Source organism: Littorina saxatilis, linkage group LG10 (genome assembly GCF_037325665.1).
Source record: "Littorina saxatilis isolate snail1 linkage group LG10, US_GU_Lsax_2.0, whole genome shotgun sequence".
Lineage (NCBI taxonomy): Eukaryota > Metazoa > Mollusca > Gastropoda > Littorinimorpha > Littorinidae > Littorina > Littorina saxatilis.
The window spans coordinates 30,619,601-30,640,466 of NC_090254.1; the positions used below are offsets into that span (position 1 = coordinate 30,619,601).

At 43.6% G+C, this 20,866-nt stretch overlaps 1 protein-coding gene across 3 annotated transcripts in view; it reads left to right on the forward strand.

Annotated features, from left to right (window-relative positions):
- The window catches only part of LOC138979009 (uncharacterized), a 64,541-nt gene that overhangs the window by 11,955 nt on the left and 31,720 nt on the right, over positions 1–20,866 (forward strand). For all 3 annotated transcript variants that reach the window (XM_070351819.1, XM_070351821.1, XM_070351820.1), the window contains exons 2-12: positions 2,316–2,552; positions 5,717–5,888; positions 6,401–6,507; positions 6,939–7,136; positions 9,675–11,692; positions 17,072–17,278; positions 17,836–18,031; positions 18,610–18,944; positions 19,403–19,551; positions 19,885–20,041; positions 20,610–20,764. In XM_070351819.1, coding sequence (XP_070207920.1) covers positions 2,336–2,552; positions 5,717–5,888; positions 6,401–6,507; positions 6,939–7,136; positions 9,675–11,692; positions 17,072–17,278; positions 17,836–18,031; positions 18,610–18,944; positions 19,403–19,551; positions 19,885–20,041; positions 20,610–20,764 — 3,911 coding nt within the window. In that variant the 5' untranslated portion in view covers positions 2,316–2,335. The remainder of the gene's footprint in view (positions 1–2,315; positions 2,553–5,716; positions 5,889–6,400; positions 6,508–6,938; positions 7,137–9,674; positions 11,693–17,071; positions 17,279–17,835; positions 18,032–18,609; positions 18,945–19,402; positions 19,552–19,884; positions 20,042–20,609; positions 20,765–20,866) is intronic.

Sequence of the window (20,866 nt, forward strand, 5' to 3'; positions counted from 1 at the left end):
TTTTGTGTGATAAAAGCTTTGGCTGTGGACAGAAACGAGTCCGTTTTAGGCGGCAAATTTAGAGTGAACGCTGCCAAAAGTTAAAAAAAAGCGAAAAAGCCGAACGGTTTTGAGGTTTGTGTTTCTGCAACTGCGGTTTTGACATGTGCAACTTATCCAGAGAGGGTGAATAAAGCGAATGAAATTGTTTTGAGCGCTCCAGCGCCGTTAGTTTGTCAGAACCGGAGGTGGTCCATATTAGGAGCCGGTCCATATTAGGAGCCTTTCCCCTACATCTGGTTAGACACAGCAAGCCATGTAGTATTCTGTTTATCCTACATACTGTACATGTACTTACGCGTATTTTACTCAAAACGTCCCGCAGTGGAGGCGTCCAAATTGAAGACGCTTCTTTTAGAACCTCATCTATTCCAAAGCCTCGTGCAATCTTTGACGTCAAAGCAAAGACACGTCACCATAGAAAGTGTAGCGTGACGTGAAAGTTCTAAAACTTCTACCAGGAGAAACAGCATAGCGTAAACGTTTCCATAATGACGTTTGTTTCGATGACTCTGGCAGCATAAGCAGTCGAAAAACAGGTCCCTGCCAAACTAGTTTGACATGACCTCATTTACATTATATACACACGTGTGGCTTGAACGATATTGTTATCTCATGAGAGGTCCCATTCACCTATAAAGAATATCATTTAAGGCAGGTCAAATGGAGACAGGGATATTACTCTTCATACACAAAGGGAAGCCACTGAGTTGTGTCGCCATTTTTTCCTGGCAGGCTGGGAATTCGAACACATCGAACAGGGAACGCAGAAGAAGAAGAAGAAGAAGAAGAACACGTCGAACATTCGAATGACGTAAATAGAACAAACGTCACATTTTTCAGGCAGCGTAAGTGAATGACGTCAGAAAATGACGACACCGCCAGAAATAAAAACAATGCGACACGCCTCCCAACCACGAGGTCAAAAACACGTGGGCATCTAATGAAATCGGTACAAAGCCGTTCTCTTTGCCAGTGACATCGTAATAATCACCAAAGCTAACATTGAAGCTCTGGTAGCAGGTAAGAGAGTGTCTCCCAACCCGTGATGCTCACAGCGTGATTGCATCAGAATACCACATGTTAAAACCGGTGTTTGAACTAGCTAACAGCCCGGTAGTATTAAGAACAAGTGTCTTGTGTATGCAGCCCTTTCTTTCTTTCTTTATTTGGTGTTTTCAACCACGAAGGTTATATCGCGACGAGTATGCAGCCCTCTTTCTACTGTACGCTGGCAGCAGATAATACAATAATTGAAGTCCTTCGAGGCATAAGGGGCCCATAAGGCGAAAAATTGCTTTAATTCCACCCTCAAAAAGTCCCAGCCTTCAAACCGTAACAAATAACAGTACGCACTATATATTAAGCAAAATTATAAACCAAGCCTTGATTATTAATTTTTATTATTACACTTGTATCAAACAAGTGACCTCCACCTTTTGATTGGCGTTTTTATTACATTTGAATCGGACTTGTGGCCTTTCAAAGTTGCGGTGACCTTTGACTTTCAACAGAGGTCATATGTAACAGTGGTTTTTAAAAACATAATTTAGTTGGCTCATATATCTGAGACAAATGATCGGACAACAGCCCTTTACATTATCGTGACACATATTTTTCTGAGGCACACTGGACAGTAATAGTGCAAAGGGTGGGGTTAATCAAGGGAGTGAACCCCCCTAAAAACACTACCAACCTGTCGTTTTTTTTGTTTTTTTTAATGCCGTTTTGATCGCTCTTGCGTTTACAACCCATCTCATCAAATCGTAATTTATTTCCAGGCTACCAGCAATAAAATACCTCAACATGAGGAACAAATTTAAAATAAACTCTGGCAAAAGACGTGACGTCACAAAGTTTGAGTATGCGCAACATTTTCGTTTACCAGTGCACTTCGTTACCTGCCCATTGCTGCTTTGGGTGATATTTTTTAAACGACTATTCCTATGCAGATGTTTGTGTAATTGGCCGTTTTCAAAACATACCTATTTTTCCATTTTTCGGTCCAAAATTCAAAACGGGCACTGTCTTCCGAGACTCATAGCTCCGAAACGAACCCACTACCCTATATTTTTTTTATGCTGAATGCATAGCAGACAGATCGAACTTAAAAAATAACCAACTTTTGGGAGAAACCAAATTATATTTAACGGGTCCAGTGAACTACCTTAAGTAGAATTTTATCCTAGTGTCTCGGCAGGTTTTACTTTACAATTTATGACAAATAGTTTTAGAACAGTTATAACATACGCACTCCCTTTTCACATCAACAACAGGCTAAACCAGGATCACAAAGATGTCGGACAAGCCGCACATAGAAGGTGTGCGCGTGCTCAGGGGACCTCACTGGGAAGACGGAGACACAGACGGAGGTGAAGGTCACCTTGGAACGGTGCAAACGTTGCCTAGCAACGGCTTGGTGCAAGTGTTGTGGGACATCGGCACGGAAAGCACGTGCAGAGCGGGACAGGACGGAAAGTTTGACCTGAGGGTCTTTGACACTGCTACTGTGGGTGAGTAAGGTCAAACTGCTGTTGGTCGTGTTCGTGTGAAATCTGCGCTGCTTATCCTTATTTTATGTTTCGTATTTGTTGGTTTGTTCGTTCTGTTACTGATCTAGCATGTGTGGTGCAGCTGAGTCTGCTCTGGGGAAGTAGAAGATGATAAATTCAACCACAATGTACATAACGTACAGATGTTTTAGATGCTGAGCTGCGTCATTCAAACATTTGCAAAATTTGTCAAACAAAAAGCAAAGAATCAGTCAAGGATTTTGATCAACACGTTTGCTGCTATTAACAAAAAACTAAAACAAGTCGCGTAAGGCGAAATTACTACATTTAGTCAAGCTGTGGAACTCACAGAATGAAACTGAACGCACTGCATTTTTTTACAATGACCGTAGTCCGCCGCTCGTAAATAGACGAGCCTGTTTAGCGCGGTAGTGGTTGCGCTGTGCTGCATAGCACGCTTTTCTGTACCTCTCTTCGCTTTAACTTTCTAAGCGTGTTTTTAATCCAAACATATCATATCTATATGTGTTTGGAATCAGGAACCGACAAGGAATAAGACGAAATTGTTTCTAAATCGATTTCGGAAATAATTTTGATCATAATTTTTATATTTTTAATTGTCAGAGATTGTTTTTAATCCTTTCTTTCTTTATTTGGTGTTTAACGTCGTTTTCAACCACGAAGGTTATATCGCGACGAATTTTTAATCCGAATATAACATATTTATATGTTTTTGGAATCAGAAAATGATGAAAAATAAGATGAACGTAATTTTGGATCGTTTTAGAAAAAAATAATTTTAATTACAATTTTTGAATTTTCAATGACCAAAGTCATTCATTAATTTTTAAGCCTCCAAGCTGAAATGCAATACCAAAGTCCGGCCTTCGTCGAAGATTGCTTGGCCAAAATTTCAATCAATTTGATTGAAAAATGAGGGTGTGACAGTGCCGCCTCAACTTTTACAAAAAGCCGGATATGACGTCATCAAAGACGTTTATCCAAAAAATGAAAAAACGTCTGGGGATATCATACCCAGGAACTCTCATGTGAAATTTCATAAAGATCGGTCTAGTAGTTTACTCTGAATCGCTCTACACACACACACGCGCGCGCACACACACACACACACACACACACACACACACACACACACACACACATACACACACATACACCACGACCCTCGTCTCGATTCCCCCTCTATGTTAAAACATTTAGTCAAAACTTGACTGAATGTAAAAATACATAATAGTATTAATACCATCGGTTTTATTTATGACATTTACACTCTTCAAAAAAAGTTAAGGATCACTTTTTTACAAGCACACCACACAAAACAGACAAGACCGAATTCTTTCATTTAAAAAAAATTATATAATTGAACAACCAAGGAGTAATGACAAACAAAGCAAAGATCGAACGCAGCAGCGACAATTTAGCTAGAGTGTGTCAAACGTGACAACCCTCGAAAATGGAATTTACAACAATGTGAATCAGTGTCAATAACGCGTGTGCCCTCCGTTGTGTGCCAGGCATTCAACACATCGTTGGCGCATGGAGTGGATCAGGTTGCATATGAATGCTCTGGGAACTCCATTCAACTCCTGCTGAAGCCATTGCAGCAGTTGACCCAGATTGGCAGGAGGAGGGTGATGTTGCTGTACCCGACGACAAAGCTCGTCCCACATGTGCTCTATGGGGTTCAGGTCCGGGCTGTTGGCTGGCCACAGCATCCTGTTGACCCTGGCCTGCTGGATGAAGGTGTTTACAGCTGCAGAGGGCCGATCGCTTGGAGGGCTGGAACGACCAGGGGTTGCAGGATCTTATTCTGGTAGCGGACACCGGTCAAGTTGCCCACTACATGGTACGGAGGTGTCCTTTGACGTGTGCTGATCCCTCCCCAGATCATCACAGAGCCTCCGCCAAAACGCTGTCGTTCCAGAACAGCGCCTTCTGCGAAGCGCTCTCCGCGACGCCTCCACACTCGGATGCGACCATCAGCAGGTTCCAAGCAAAAGCGGGACTCATCTGTAAACAACACCTGAGCCCACTGCTGACGTTGCCACCTCACATGTTGAGTGCACCAGGCTCGGCGAGCTGCTCGGTGATTAGCAGTCAGGGTTGTTCCTCGGTCTGGACGCCTTACACGCAAGCCAAAGTTGTGTAAGCGGTTTCGGATCGTCTGACCACTAACAACAGTGTTGGTGGTAGCTTGTTGGCGTTGCCTAATGTTGTTTGCCGTAGCCATTCTTTGTTGCATGGCCTGCCTCTGAATGAAGCGATCCTCTCTTTGTGTGGTGACTCTGGGCCGACCAGAACGTTGTCGCTTCTGCACTCTTCCAGTTGCGTGGAATCTCTGTTTTAGTCTGATGATGACAGAGGGAACGAACGAACGAACTTTATTACTCAAGGATGGAGATTTTAGGCTCACGCCTAGTCTTACAATCTGTCCCTGCTAAACTAAGACATAAAGATAAAGACAATAAAAGGACAATTGTCAATCGCAATCATACAGTATTACTAACTACAACATTACCTATACGACTACATAATGCATAATAGAACATTGAAATGTACATGTAGCCACTGCAGGGAGCCACTGCAAGCCTCTGGGCCACTTGCCTGGCAGCAACACCGTCTTGTAGTCATCCTATTGCCCTTCCTCTATCCAAATCGCTCCGTTTTCTTCGTGGGGGCATGTTGCTACTTTGCATAATTGTGTCAGCGTGTCAACCTTTAAACACAAGCTGGTGAGCGATGTTCATAGCCAGGACCCTGTTGTAGCACGTGCATCACAACCTTTTGCCCTGGCATGCGTTCCGCAAATTTCATGGGGCTATAAAAAACACCCTTTTTCTTCCAAAATGCAGAAGCTTTTGAGAAGTCCCACAAAGGGAAATAACTCTGCCTGCCAAACAAAATTCTAGGTGAAGACTCATTGTTCATTTGTTAATTCAAACACATTAATCTTTTAATTATTATGTCGATGTTTAATTTTTTGGCAATTTTTTTATAATTAGATCCGTTTTTTCAACCGATCCTTAACTTTTTTTGAAGAGTGGCTAACACAGATACTTAATACTTTTTGTTGTAGCCAAAGTACTTATTTGTTTCAGATTGTCTGTGTTGAAACTATGTCTTTTGTTGAATTAAACTTACAGGTGTGCACCACGAAGGCTCTACGTGTGCAGAGTGCAAGGAGGAAGGAATCACTGGAATTTTGTGGAGGTGCAACGACTGCCACGGGTATGAACTGTGCTCTCTGTGCTATGCAGACGACAAACATGACATACGTCATCAGTTTCTGCGTATCGACTTTCCCGGGACAGAGGGGTAGGTAACACTTGTCTTCTTTGAGTCAAAGGTCCTATTAGTCAAGCAAAGTGTCGGCCAAGGCGTGCGGCGGGACAATTAGGGTTACATGAGTTCCCTTACTCCTTAGCCCTCCTACCTGCACATCTTTGTTTTACAGTGAATGAGTAATATTGTAAACACATTACTAAAACAAAAGGGTGTGGGGGTGGAGGTTCAGTTCAAGGCAACCATTGGATAGGTTTTTACGACTTAAAATAAAAGTCTTTGTTTTCAGTATCACTTCCCCATACACGGAAAAAGTAAAGGCACAATTAATAAGCTTGGACTTACATTAGGAATGTGCTTTCCTTGATTATAAGAAACCCGACAGTTTCACGTAACTTACATTTTTGTAATTGGCAGTACTCCACAATGCATCATTTGAAAGTTGTTGTGATAAAAATCAAAATCATTAGAAGGAAACATTTAGTGTTGAGTAAGCCGATTGTCTTTGCAAGCCACTTGAAGTAACGTGTCCACAATGCACACAGGAAGCTGATGAAAAAACGAAAGATCAGCGTCAGAATTCGGGCCGTGGGACTGTTTCCGGGGGCAAAGGTCTCACGAGGAAAAGACTGGAGGTGGAAAAATCAGGATGGTGAGAGAAACTTAACATAAAATAGAGGAAAAATAAGAGAGAGAGAGAGAGAGAGAGAGAGAGAGAGAGAGAGAGAGAGAGAGAGAGAGAGAGAGAGAGAGAGAGAGAGATGTGAGGGTGGGGGGAGAGAGAGAGAGAGAGATGTGAGGGTGGGGGGGGGGGGGAGAGAGAGAGAGAGAGAGAGAGAGAGAGAGAGAGAGAGAGAGAGAGAGAGAGAGAGAGATGTGAGGGTGGGGGTGGATGGGGAGAAAGCGGGTCGTGAGGAACATAATGTATTTTTTTAATAATGATCGCATCCACACATAGATATGAGCCAGGTATCATATACAGAGAACTTCGCGAAGTGTAATTAATATTCAGTAGGATTTTCTGTTCTTTCTATGAAACAGTAAATTAACAAACTTTTCATCCATCCATTTATGTCGACGTAGGGGGACGAGGGAGTGAGGGTGAACTGACAGAAGTGAAGGATCAACCAAACAGCCACAACAAGAGAAACCTGGCCAAAGTACGATGGCCCAACGGCAAAGCCAACGTCTACCGATTGGCTTTCGAAGGTCACGTGGACATCACGTGCACAGACGAAGAGGCAGGCGGTTTCTACTACAGAGACCATCTTCCTTGTTTGGGTAAAGATCAGATGATTCATTTCTCTTCTACTGTTAACCTTCTCCTTTTGGTTCATGAGAGCTTCGGCCTTAGCCTTCACGGTCTGTCTAAATTTAGTTGATGCACATATTTTTGTTGTTGTTGGAGATGATGATAATGTGAAAACTGATAATGTGTTAGATCTGATTATTCTTTTGGGGAAGTATTATATTTATAAATATGAACTCCTGGGTTCAGTTCCGCTTTTAAATGTCTTTTTGGAAATATTAAAGCAAAGATATCAGATTGAAAAGAAATTGAATTTTATAAAGAATAGATATGTGGATTTTTTGTCTGATTGGTCACTTTATGCGAATATTTTATTAGTTCGAGTAAAAAATAAGTGCTCCTTTCCCGAAATGTTGATTTGATTTAATAATAATAATACTAATAAATGAGCATTTATATAGCGCAACATCATAACTTTACAATTATTCTCTTTGCGCTTGACACATTTAAAATTTAAAACACAGTTATACAAGCATTTACATATACATTCGTAGTCAGCAACGCTTAATTAAAAGCATACACCATCAAACATACATTACAAAAGATTCTTCCACTAACTAAGTAATAAAAACATGAATAAAATAGGTAGTGAAAACAAGGAAATACCAGCTGAATACCCTTAATCAAACAGAACATGTTATCAACAATACTGAAAACAGCCCTAGCCATGTCTGATGACAGAATTAGACATCAAAACAACATCGTCAGCGATGAATTGGTATGATAATTGATCTTGACCACTCTTCAGGAAATGTTCCCGTGTCAAACAACATGTTGAACAGATCAACAAGAAAGTCCAATACTGTTTCATTGGCATGCTTCAACATTTGGCTCACAATCATATCTGGCCCAGCATTCTTTCCTACTTTTAAATTACGGATACTGTCAATCACTTCTTGCTTTGAAATGTTTTCGCTAAATAATTCATCAACTCCTTCCTCCTCAACTTCATCGGTATCCTTTTCAACTCCAGACACAAAATCAACGGTGTTAAAAACCTCATAAAAATATTCGTACTACTGTTCACTTGAGATGCCATGGAAGATTGCTTTCTTTGCGTTCAATGACCGAATAGTTTGCCAAAACACTTTTGGGTCTTTTATGGAATTTTTCAACTTGGCAAGTCTTTCTAAATCAAAATCAAATTTCTTTCTATACAACAATTCCTTGTACTCTTTGCATTCCTGTACATATTCTTCCTTGCATACCTCATAATTTTGCTTGTTAGCTCTCTGAGCCCGTTTCAGGAACCGTTTTACGACGGCTTTCTTGCGCAGGCAATCTTTGTCAACTTTTTTCTTCTTGCCAATCGTCCTAAACAGAGAGAGAGAGAGAGAGAGAGAGAGAGAGAGAGAGAGAGAGAGAGAGAGAGAGAGAGAGAGAGAGAGAGACAGACAGACAGACAGACAGAGAGAGAGAGAGAGACCACACACACACACACACACACACACACGCACGTACTCACACACACACACACTTAACTTGCTATTGCCGATTTCGCGTAATGGGCAACTTGCCCTCTACGCGTAATCGGCTGCCCATTCCGCGTAATCGGCTGCCGAATTCGCGAAATAGGCAAGTTTTAGAGGCGTTTACGCGATTTTGGCAAAACGCTGCCGATTTCACGTATTGGGCAGCGTTTTGCCGATTACGCGAAATGGGCAAAAATGTTGCCCATTACGCGGAATCGGCAATTACGTGAATTCGGCACGACATATACATTATCACATTATCACTAAAACAACAAATACACTACATGTAGCGTATTTGTTGTATTGTTTTTAATTGATGTGTTTTTCTGGGTTACTGATCAGGGTACATTTTTTATTTCAGTTTTTCTTTTTTTTCACAGTTAAAAATATAGAATTTCATGAGACTTTGTCTAAGTTTGTGTAAATATGTCTGTCTTTTATCTGTCTGCTTGTTTTTTGTCTGTCTGTCTACGTGTCTAACTTTATGGGTGTAATGGTGTCTTATGTGTTGTGTGATGAGATTGTTTGTCATTGTGCTTGTGGTTGGGTGGACCCCCAAGGAAGAGTGTATTATTTATATTTGTATTTAAGATTGTATAAATTGTAAATTTTTATGCTACCACAACCACCATCTCTTTCTCTCTCTATCCCTCCTTTTTTTCTCTGTATCTCTCAGTATTGTACGTATTTAGCGTGTTGTATGTTCCTGATTACTTGTATTACTTGCAGGTAAATGTTATGTTTTATATGTCTGTGTGTTTTGTCCTTATGTGAATGTTCTTATGTCTTGTCTGTTTGTCATTTACATCATTGAAAAGAAATGTTAGAATATATATAAATGTGTGTGATTGATTAAACGCCCCACAATGATGTGCTTGTCAACTTCAAGAAAAAAAGAAAAGAAAGAAGAAAGAAGAAACAAAAATTCATTTATAAAACGTGTAACGCAAACAACAATACAAATCGGTGACTTATTAGTCTTTTAAATCAATTCACAATAAACATCCGCGGTTGGGTTGTTATTGTTTTGTTCATCAGATTCAGCTGATTTCACAACGCTGAGAAAGAAGGAGACGCCTGCAGAAGACAAGACAGTAGAAAAACCAGACCGCAATGAGCACCTGTCCAACCATACAGCGTCTGTCGAAGACACAGCCACGTCTTCTACCGCCAGCACCACATTGGAAGAGGATTCCCAATCACAGGCAGAAGCAGGAGAACCGCCAGAAGAGGCCCAGCCATCTTCTCTAGAAACTCGAGATAGCTTGTCTCATCCTGAGACACTTCCATGCTCAGAGGAAGAGGAGAAGGCAGACGCTTCTTCAGGGCTACCTGCTCACCATTCTGTAGAACAGACATCAGTCGGACCTGAGACTGTAGCCTCTTCAGGGCCACCTGCTTACCATTCTGTAGAACCGACATCAGTCGGATCTGATCCTGTAGCCTCTTCAGGGCCACCTGCTCACCATTCTGTAGAACAGACATCAGTCGGACCTGATTTTGTAGCCTCTTCAGGGACACCTGCTCACCATTCTGTTGAACCGACATCAGTCGGATCTGATCCTGTAGCCTCTTCAGGACCACCTGCTCACCATTCTGTAAAACAAACATCAGTCGGACCTGATACTGTAGCCTCCTCAGGGCCACCTGCTCACCATTCTGAATCTGACCCGCGATGTCCCTCCAGAACACAATCGTCGCGCGATGATGAATCCTCGACCGGTTCAAAAGCCAGTGATGCAGCTACAGCAGAGACGGGGTATGATGGTATACCTTTCTACCTGGGAGACGACGATAGTGACGATCAGACATCCTCATCTTCGGAAAACCAATCAGAAGGTATCGTGCGAGCTATTGCGACAGCATCTTCTGCATACAGTTCTCAAGAACAGAGAGGGAAACCGCCCGCCAGGGAGACATGTGTCTCAGCCCAAGACTGGCAGAAAGAAGACCATCATACGGAGTGCAGCAAGGCTGAAGGCAGAGAGACACTGCAACGTGAGCAGTCCGATATCCTAGAGGTGGCTCAGGACAACGCCAGTGGCGAAAGTGACACGGATGACGAAGATGCTGTGATAAGACCAGCTATAGAAGCGACAGCCGAGGGAACTTCATCAACTACCGGGAGAGCCTCATGGTCAATGGAGGCAGAACCATGTTCACATGAAGGCGAGGATTCCACATGCGCAACCAGCAGACACACTGCAGCTTCAGATAATGTCAAGAAGGAAGCTTTGAACAATGAAAGTTTTTCCATACTAACTGATCTCGGAATCACATGTGAAACAACAAAAGCACCGAAAACAGAAGAGAGGGAAGAGGGAATATTGAGCGGACACACATCGGAAGATTGTACAGGTGCACCATACACAGCAAGACAGTTGGGGACAGCAGCAAGTTGCAGTGCACCGCCCGACAGAGAAGACGAAGAAGATATGAAAGCAGAAGACGAGAGGGGCAAAGAAGAAGACAACGATGAAGACAAAGAATACACGAGAAAGGAACCCGCCAGAACAAATGCACGCATTTGGGATGATGCACCGTCAACAGCTTCAGACACCAAAGACGATGGAGCTTTCGGAACAAGGCCAGAAGTAACTGCAACAGACAGCACTCTGAAGGCAGAAGATGCAGAAGCAACCGTACTGTCACGAGAAACAGATACCCACACTACAAACGACGAATCAGCGACAGCAGCTGAAGGTGACAAGACGTCATCCGCACAGACAGAAGTAGAAGGAGCAGAAGCAGCAGTAGCACAAGGAGGAGACCCAGGCGCCATGAAGGACTATGCAGCAACATCCACTCCGACACAACTGGGAGCAGCAGCAGCAACAGTCACAGATGACGTACGTACAAAACCATTCTCCGTTCCGGCTTCCAGGAAAGAGGAAGAGATAAGCAATGAAGCAGGTGCCACGGGCACGAAGGGGGACGAGTCTGCACATGGTACAGGAGAGTACACGATCGGAGACAGAGCGGTGGTAGGAGTGCCCGTGGAAACACTGAAGGAACTGCAGCAAGGCTTTGGAGGTGTCACAGCACGTATGCTCAAGGTAAGGGGATTGACCATTCTGCTTTACGGCTTACAGGGGGACATTGTCTGAGTAACAGAGTTTGTGGAAAGAAGTGTAAATTTGGAACTAATTTATACCAGCAGAGATGGTTTTTTTTATAAGAATAACGTTCGGGTTTACGTTTGTCTCTACCCTCGATGAGCTGCAGCTTTTCCTGCAATGTAACAATCTACATTGTTGTCGACACTTCACGTTGAATAAAAAATACTGTCATTACATAGACTTCTGGCTTCTAGTTGCAAAGTGGGGTTGGGGGGTGGGGGGATGGGGGGGGAGGGGAGGAGTTGGCAACGAGAGAATGAAACAGTTCACTGTCGAAACAGCTGGTAGGCGACAATGTATGCTTGAAAGTTAGATACTATAAGTATTATGAGTTATTTCTAATATACTGACTGTTAGCAAATGATAACTGACATGTCGAGAATAAAAATATCAAGCATGTGCCTTCAGGCGAATGCTGATATTGTTTGTGAGACATGTCTGTTATCATTTGCTAACAGTCAGCATATTAGAAATAACGGTTTTATAACCGTTTATTTCGACCAAATTTGTTTTCGAAGCGACCGACATAAAATTAGAACTATCCTACATACGTGAGAGAGACACCCGTGAGATAATAATCGTTCAAATCACACGTGTGTATATCATGTAAATGAGGTCATGTCAAGCAAGTCTGGCAGGGACCTGTTTTTCCACTGCTTATGATGCCAAAGTCACCGAGACAAACGTCATCATAGAAACAAAAATTTCGCTCGCTAATTACCCTCGATGACTCTTTATAACTAACACGTCACGCCACACTTTCAGAGTGACGTTTCTTTGCTTTGACGTAATAGATTGCACGAGGCTTTAGAAGAGATCGGGTTCCAAAACAAGCGTCTTCAATTTAGCTGCCTCGACTGCAGGACATTTTCAGTAAAATACACGTAAGTACAGTATGTAGGATAAACAGAATACTACATGGCTTGCTGTTTCGTACCAGATTTACACTCGTTGCTTTTTCAAATAGTGAACAGCTCGCTTTCGCTCGCAGTTCAATATTAAAAAAAACAAAAACTCGTGTAAATCTGGTACGACACAGCACGCCATGTAGTATTCTCTATTTAGACAGAACAGCCGCAATGGGTTTTTGAGCGCTCCTACCTGATTATGCCTGTCAGTCAAAGCATTTACGTGACCTGGATCAGCCAATCACTCACCTTACGTGATGAATATTAACAGATGAAATGCGTTCGCACAACTATCTCACAAGCGTTTCGGTTGCTTGGGTTTTTCTTGTTGATCAATGAGCGACAGATTTAGAACCGACTCCAAACGGATGGGAAATGACGTAAAGATACATTTGACGTAAAGCGAGTGACGCAATTTCACTTGATTGTTCCGAACTTTGATAATTTAGTTTTCAAGTGAGCTGGTCGGCATTGCACACTCATAGGGTGGGTGGTGCCTTGCTGTTCTGTAAAGCACCCACCGACAAAACTCGCTTTTCGATATTTTATTTTTTTAGATAAAGAGAGTATTATCTGACAGCATTTGAAGTGTCATTCTTCAGAATAAATCACGCTGATATTGTTGATTCAAATGTTTACTTTGTCTTGTTTATTTTTAGCGTGATAAACAAAAACGTTATCACATTATTTTAGAGGGTCACCTAGAATCCGTCCTGATTGGTCAAAAAGCCATATGGGGCACTGAATTGGTAATAATAGAGTATATAGCTATTCTGATAGACACGTGGGGGAAGATTGGATGGTCTCACACATCCCTTTTCCGATCATCAAAGCATAACGCTACGGAAGTTGGTAATTGTTTGATGTTTGCCGATATCCAAACGATATCGGCAATAACAAAGACAGGGCCGGACTAGGCTAAGAGGAGGGGGGGGGGGGCGGGGGATTGCCAGTGGTGGTCCAGGGGGATGTTCCCCCTGGCGGGGTAAAGGGGCAGAGCCCCTTGTGGGGGTCAGGGGGCGAAGCCCCCTGAAGCTGATGGGAAGGTCATATTCTGAGATAGGAAAATGGTCGCTCCTTGCATGAAACGGCATAAAATAAACAATAATAAAAAATGTTTTAAATAAGTGAGGTACATGTTTAGGCTAGGGGGGGGGGAGGGGGGTTGCGCAACCCCCATAACCCCCCCGGTAGTCCGGCCCTGAAACACGCATGGTTCCGGTTTCTTCCACGTGTATAAAGTACACGCATACCTCGCCAGGTTTGTTTCTAGTCGACAGACGATGCCATTTGCTTTGTGTATGTGTTTTTTGTTGCTTACTGTATATGAGTTGACATACATTACGTGTAAAATCCAGTTCAAGAAGCCGCAATCTGAAGCGACCTATCTCTGATTCTAGCAGACGATCTTTCCAATGTTTAACACAAAATCAGCAAACTCTCCTGTCACATGGATTCGATGGAACGTCCATTGTATAGTGCAATGTTGAAATGAAGTTACCGGTCTGAAACATTTAGTCGTTTCTTCTGAGATAATCCTTGTTCTCTTATCATCTACAGATTTACCGCAGTCTTCATCAATCGAATCCCCAACAGAAGTCAGACTTTCGAACATAGAATATATACGCAAGCAAGCATGTTACGTCATGACGTCATATGATTCCTAGCATATTGACGTAATGCTAACCATCCGGTTATCTCGAGTCTTCTCCGTAATACATGTCCCTGGGTTTTTCAATGTTCGGTGATTTCCGTGGATACATGCGCAAAGGGATATGCGCACTATAACCGTCGTCTGCAATCAACGACATGGACCATTCTGGTAGTTGTTGCTGACAAAAACATGATTTTAACACAGAATATAATGTCAGAATAGCTATATAAACGCTATTGTGTTTTCAGCGTAGCAATAGGGTCCGATATTTTGACTCGAACAAGTAAGCTACTCACAAAAAGTTAAGGATCACTTGCACACAAATTCATAACTTTCGAAATAAGAAAGCCAATGCGTTGGTATTTGGCAAACGTTTAATTCAATGCTTTAGCAATAACGATACAACATTTCCTTCAATTTCGAGCAATCGTTTGGTCTGTACATTTTATCAAAGTGTGTACGTATCGAAATTTAATTTCACAAAGTCGTTAAAATCACAAGACATGGCATTCAGATGCTCCCAAAAGTCCAGTAATGCGTGAAACCACCCTCGCTGTTCTGGCACTCGACGCAGCGAGTCCTCATAGAGTTGACCAGGGTGGTGAAGATCCTCTGTGGAAGCGCCTGCCACTCAGCCTGCAGCATCTGGTAGAGGTGCTGAACATCCCTGGGAGGGGGGTGGTTGCTCCTCACTTTGATATCCAACTCATCCCACAGGTTCTCAATCGGGTTGACATCGGGACTGCATGCTGGCCACTCCATTCTGTTGACTCCAGACTGCTGCAGGAAGTCGTTGACCACCCTTGCCCTGTGGGGGCGAGCGTTGTCATCCTGGTAGACAGCCTGCGGTCCCATCTGCTGCAGTGCAGGCACAGCCAGCGGTCGAAGGATCTCATCCCGGTATCGGAGGCCAGTCAGGTTACCCTGTACATGAAACAAGGGTGTTCTGTGGTGAAGGCTGAAGGCCCCCCAGACCATTACAGAACCTCCACCAAGGCCATCTTTTCTTGAACAGTGGCGTCAATGTAACGTTCCCCTTGGCGCCTCCAGACCCTCAGTTGGTCGTCGTTGTGGTTCAGGGTGAAGCGTGATTCATCACTGAACAGGACCTGGGACGATTGCTGACGTGTCCACCTCACGTGGCGTCTGCAGAAGGCGCGGCGTGCTGCCCTATGGGCTGGAGTTAAGCGTGGCCGTACAGCTGGGCGACGAGAACGGAGGTTAAACCCATGAAGGCGATTCTGTATGGTCTGCTGGCTGATGTTGGTGTTAGTAGCCACCCTAAGCTGCCTTCGAATAATGCTGGAAGAGGCTGTTCTTGTTTGCAAGGCTAGTCGTTCAATGAGACGATCTTCACGTGGAGTGGTCTTCTTTGGTCGCCCAGGTCTGCGTCTTTCCTGGACCCTCCCAGTGGCTGGGAATCGTTGAACCAGTCTGACAATGACCGAGATGGACACGTGAAGTCGCCTGGCCACTTCTCGCTTGGGGACACCATCTTGGGACCATGCAACAGCTCGTCCCCTCTCAAACTCGTTCAATTTTCGTCGGGGAGGCATTGTCAGATAATGCCTAATACTGGGGGTATGTCTTCTCAAAAAGCCAAGCAAGTGACAGCATCTCACACATAAACAGCAGTGCTTGCACGTGCATAATGGTTTTTCCATGTGGCTTGTGCAATGTGTTCGGGCTGAACGGTCCAAAACAAGGTCCTTTTTCGCAAGTTTCCGCTTTTTCTTTTGCTACCAAACTCAGTAGTAGAGAATCCCGTGCAATTTTCCAACTAACACAACATCGCCCACTTACAGCTGAACAAGAATTCATAACAATTTGGTTTGACTGAGAAATAAATAACAGCAGCGAACTGATTTTATTGACCACCTGTTTTCTCATAGTGATCCTTAACTTTTTGTGAGTAGTGTATAATGCGACTCGTCTTCGACTCGTCTGCATTATACTTGTCTCGTCTAAATATCGGACCCTATTGCTACGCTGAAAACACAATAGCTGTTAATGTATCGATTGAACACTGGATTTCCCTTCTGTAAGCCATGTGACGTCAGAGGCCGACAAAACTTCATATTTAGGCGGCCAGCCGAGACTACAAAATAGTGCATGTTTGTGTGCGTTCAATCATAAAAACTAAAAGGAATTCTGTGTAAAATGTCATATTTTGGTCAAAAATACAAATAACATATAATGTATCGATTGAACACTGGATTTCCCTTCTTTGAACCATGTGACGTCAGAGGCCGACAGAAATTCATAATTAGGCGGCCAGCCGAGACTATGTGGGCGTTTAATTATAAAAACTAAAAGAAATTCTAACCAGAATCGATCGATACATAAATGTTATTTGTTTTGTTGACCAAAATATGACATTTAACACAGATCTCGACAGTCATTGTTCACCTCGACCGCTAGCGCGGTCCCGGAGGAACACTGACTGTCTCGATCTGTGTCAAATGTCATATTTTGGTCAAAAATCTAAATAACGTATAATGTTGTATTCGTAATACATCCTCGATTGTTCTCACTAAGAATCAAGAAATCTTCTTGCACCGCAATAAACCGCACAAAAAAGACAAGTTCCAGTGTAGAAGTAGACCTTACAAATGTTTCATCTTCCATATCACATCCTCCCACCCAATCATACTCGCAAGTTCACAGGGGCATTAGTCCAAGCAGACACAGCTGCATAACACATATTTTTAATTATTTATTTTAAGACTGTCAAATCCACCACCTTTCTCTCAGAAAATCGGGCAGGTGGGTGTGGTGACACGACTAAAGCCCCCGGGCACAGTGGGCCTGAGACTGGGCAAGGTGGTGTTCAGGTTCAACCCTGCCGCCTTGCTCAAGGTGCACAGGTACAGCACGGGCGACACGGTGCGAATCAAAGACGACCTCTTCAACCTGCGCGTCTGGAACGAACGTCTGGGATGGAGGTCCAGCATGGACCGGGTGAGGATTCCTCTTGTAGCCGCTGTTGTTGTTGTTGTTGTTGTTGCTGCTACTGCTGCTGCTGCTGATTATGACAATGATGATGATGATGATGATGATGATGATGATGATGATGATGATGATGATGATGATGATGATGATGATGATGATGATGCGGTTGATGATGGTAGTATTACTATTTCGTCAGGTTTTGTGTTTATTCTGACAGAGAAAGAGAGATTAATTAGAAAAAAACACAGTAAACACCAAGTTCCAAAGACTTTCGGGCCACGCCCTTCTTCAGTGAAATAATGACCAATGAGAAAGAGAGAGAGAGAGAGACAGAGAGACAGACAGACAGACAGACAGACAGACAGACAGACAGAGTGAGACAGAGAGAGACAGAGAGAGACAGAGACAGAGACAGACAGAGAGACATAGATAAAGAGACAAAGATTCTCCGATCTTGAACTGGATGTTTTACTCATAAACGTAATGTCCCCTAAAATTAACATAATAGTGACAACAAATATAACGTATCATAACACACACGCAACTGGTTCTTCCTGTTTTTGTAGACTGCAGGAAAAGTGGGGCAGATAGCTCGAGTGGACAGTGACGAGGACCTGACAGTGAGTTTCGGTGACCGGACCTACCTTTTCTCACCTGTCTGCTGTGACCCTGCCCCGGGCTGCGCCGTAGATTCTCTCGGTGGGCGGGGTGCGTCTGGTGGGGACAACAGCTTAGCGGAGTCTCTCCTTGGCGGCTCTTCCTGTGAGTATGGGGGAAAGGGACATTATTTTGTTTTCTTGGCTCAGAAGTGTTTTGTAAAGTTGTTTTTTTTTGCCTTGGCAACCGGCTGTGTCGTGCAGTCTCTCGCTGAACGAGGAGCTTCTCGCTTTAACAACACTTGCAGTCTTTCCGTCGACGGGCGTCTTGTGAGGGATCCTTCTTCTAATTCATTTTGCATTGCATACAGCTAGATCAGGTCTAACTGACAGCTCTTCTTGGGTGTGATTAAGACTTTTGCTTAAAGGCACAGTTCTTCCCTCGTGAACGATTTGGCTCACCATCTCACCATCTCACCATCTCAGCTGTGGGATATAAGGCCATCCCTCCACTTAGACACAAGCCAACCATCATCAGCAAAGTAGGACGTAAAAGCCCGCAAGACCAGCTTTGGGATAGTTAGCCGAACTGATTATGCGGGAAGAACTGTGCCTCGCCCGTTAATTCTGCACTAACCCCCTTAGTTTTAAATGGTTCTTTTAGTCTGTACATCAGATCTGTTCTTCAAGGTAAGAGCGACCAACTCACACCAACAAGGTCACATGTGTTCTTTCTGTCTGCAGTGCGAGACCGACTGGCGGGGCTAGCAGGTGCTACAGGAGGGGGAGGCGGTGGAGGAACAGGCGGCATAGGACTAGGCGATCTCCTAGGCATGAGTTTGCTGGGAGGAGTGGGCGGTCAAGGTGGCCTTCCAGACCTCTCCGGGGACCTAGCTCGCCTGGTTGAGATGAACCAGCAGCTGAGCCAGCTGACTGGGGGCGGGGCGGGGAGTCTAGGTGGGGTGATCGGGGGGGTGATCGGGGGGGACGAGAAGACGGAGGAGGGCAGGCTGCAGAACGCTGTGATACAGGGAGACGTCGTCAAGGTCAAGGAGCTGTGTCGCGCTAACTCCTCTCTGGTGAGGGACAGTGTGTGTGTGTGTGTGTGTGTGTGAGTGTGTGTGTGTTTGTGTGTGTGTGTGTGTGTGTGTGAGAGAGAGAGTGTGTATGTGTGTGTGTGTGTGTGTGTTTGGGGGTGTTTACAGTCTTACCGTATGAAGATGTTTATATGATGAAGTTTATAGACGATCATGTTGTGTGGAGTATCATATCAGCAAAATAGAGGTTCGAACCAAAGAGCACGCCAGCTTGAAAGTTGAACAATGCTCTTCTAGGGTCAGGCGGACAAAGGTAATTGTCACTTTAGCAAGTTTTCAATTTTATTTTTAACTGTAGCCAGCTTTTCATGAGTTTTCGCCGACAAAAGTCAGTTGACAATCGGTTACAAATCGTCAATGTGAACAGTTTTAAACATTAGGCTTTTTTCTTGATTGATTGATTCATTTATTTATTTATCTATCTTTCAATTTTTACACAGATAAACAAACTCCACAACGGTTTATCTCCCCTGATGGTGGCTAGTCACCAAGGCAAACGCAAGGCTGTGGTGGCGCTACTAGACATGGGCGCTGACGTCAACTTCACGGGGATCAAGGAACAATCCGCGCTGGGCATCGCCTTGGAAGAGTGAGTTGACAGCAAAAGAGGAAAGAAATGTAAAGAAAGCTTATCTCAAAGAACTAGGCTTGCGCGTAATGACACAAGCAATTTAATTTATAAAACAAACATACGTACCTACAGACACACATCCAAGCAGGTAGACGGACAGGAAACAGAATGATGCACATTTATATGCACACACTATGCTCAAAGACACATTAAATGTGATCATAATGAGGGTACTGTTTGTTCCTCATTCCGTTATAATACTCTTCCCTTTCACCTTCTAGGAGATGCCTGCATCTCCACTCATGACTCTCGGCTAGATCAACACTGTTGTTTTATGCTGTACAATTTCAGAAAACAAGAAGAAATTGCCCTACTGTTGATAGAACACGGAGCCAACCCGTGTCACACGAACAGCAAGCAGAGAACACCGCTGCACCAAGCCGTCTTCAACCATCTCAACGAGGTGGCGCAGATCCTCATCCACATGGGGGCTGACATCAGCGTGCAGGTACTCTATAATGAGATATTTTATGCTGGTAACTTAGGGATCTACAGCAACGATTAAATGCATTCGTTTTAGCGGGAGTCTTCTCCGGTGGTGCAATACAATCACACCGAATGGACACCTTGAGGATGAGGTTTAGTTCACAGAAGGTCGTGTAAAGGAAGCTAACCTAATCAAGAAGACAAGGGCAAAGGAGCAATTGAGATGGAGATGCCATCCTCTTCAGGGGAACGTTGGTAGTGTAATCAAACACACATTATGTACATGTGCAGCCGAAAGGAACAAGTATGTTTATTTCAAGCACCAGGAACCATCTGTATTCGATGTTGCTTCAAAACTAAGTTCGTAGTGGTTCATATTGCTATTTTTCTCTTTGAATCGTCAGGCGGAAAAAATAACTTAACAAACTAAACAAGTTTTGTTCATCTAAATATTAATATCATTAACTCAATTGCCTTTGTAATATGGCAGATAGACAGTACAACTAGGTACATATTACTCGTTGTCGTCGTCGTCGTCGTCTTCGGCTTCGGCGTCGTTCTTGTTGGTAACCTAATGGCAATGTGTCTAGGACAAATACGGCGACACACCGCTGCATGACGCCATCGCCAGACACAACGTGGCCATGGTGGACCTGCTGCTGCAGCTGGAAAACATCCAGGTCAAGACGGTCAACAAGAGGGGATACTCTCCCTTGCAGCTCGCCTGCAAGGTCGAAAACGCTGAGTAAGTCACGCGCTTCTTTCTCATGAATACAGAATTATGCAAAATTATTGTAGAAACTATATTTCAAACAGGTTTATTCATAAGTAATGGATTTAAACAAAA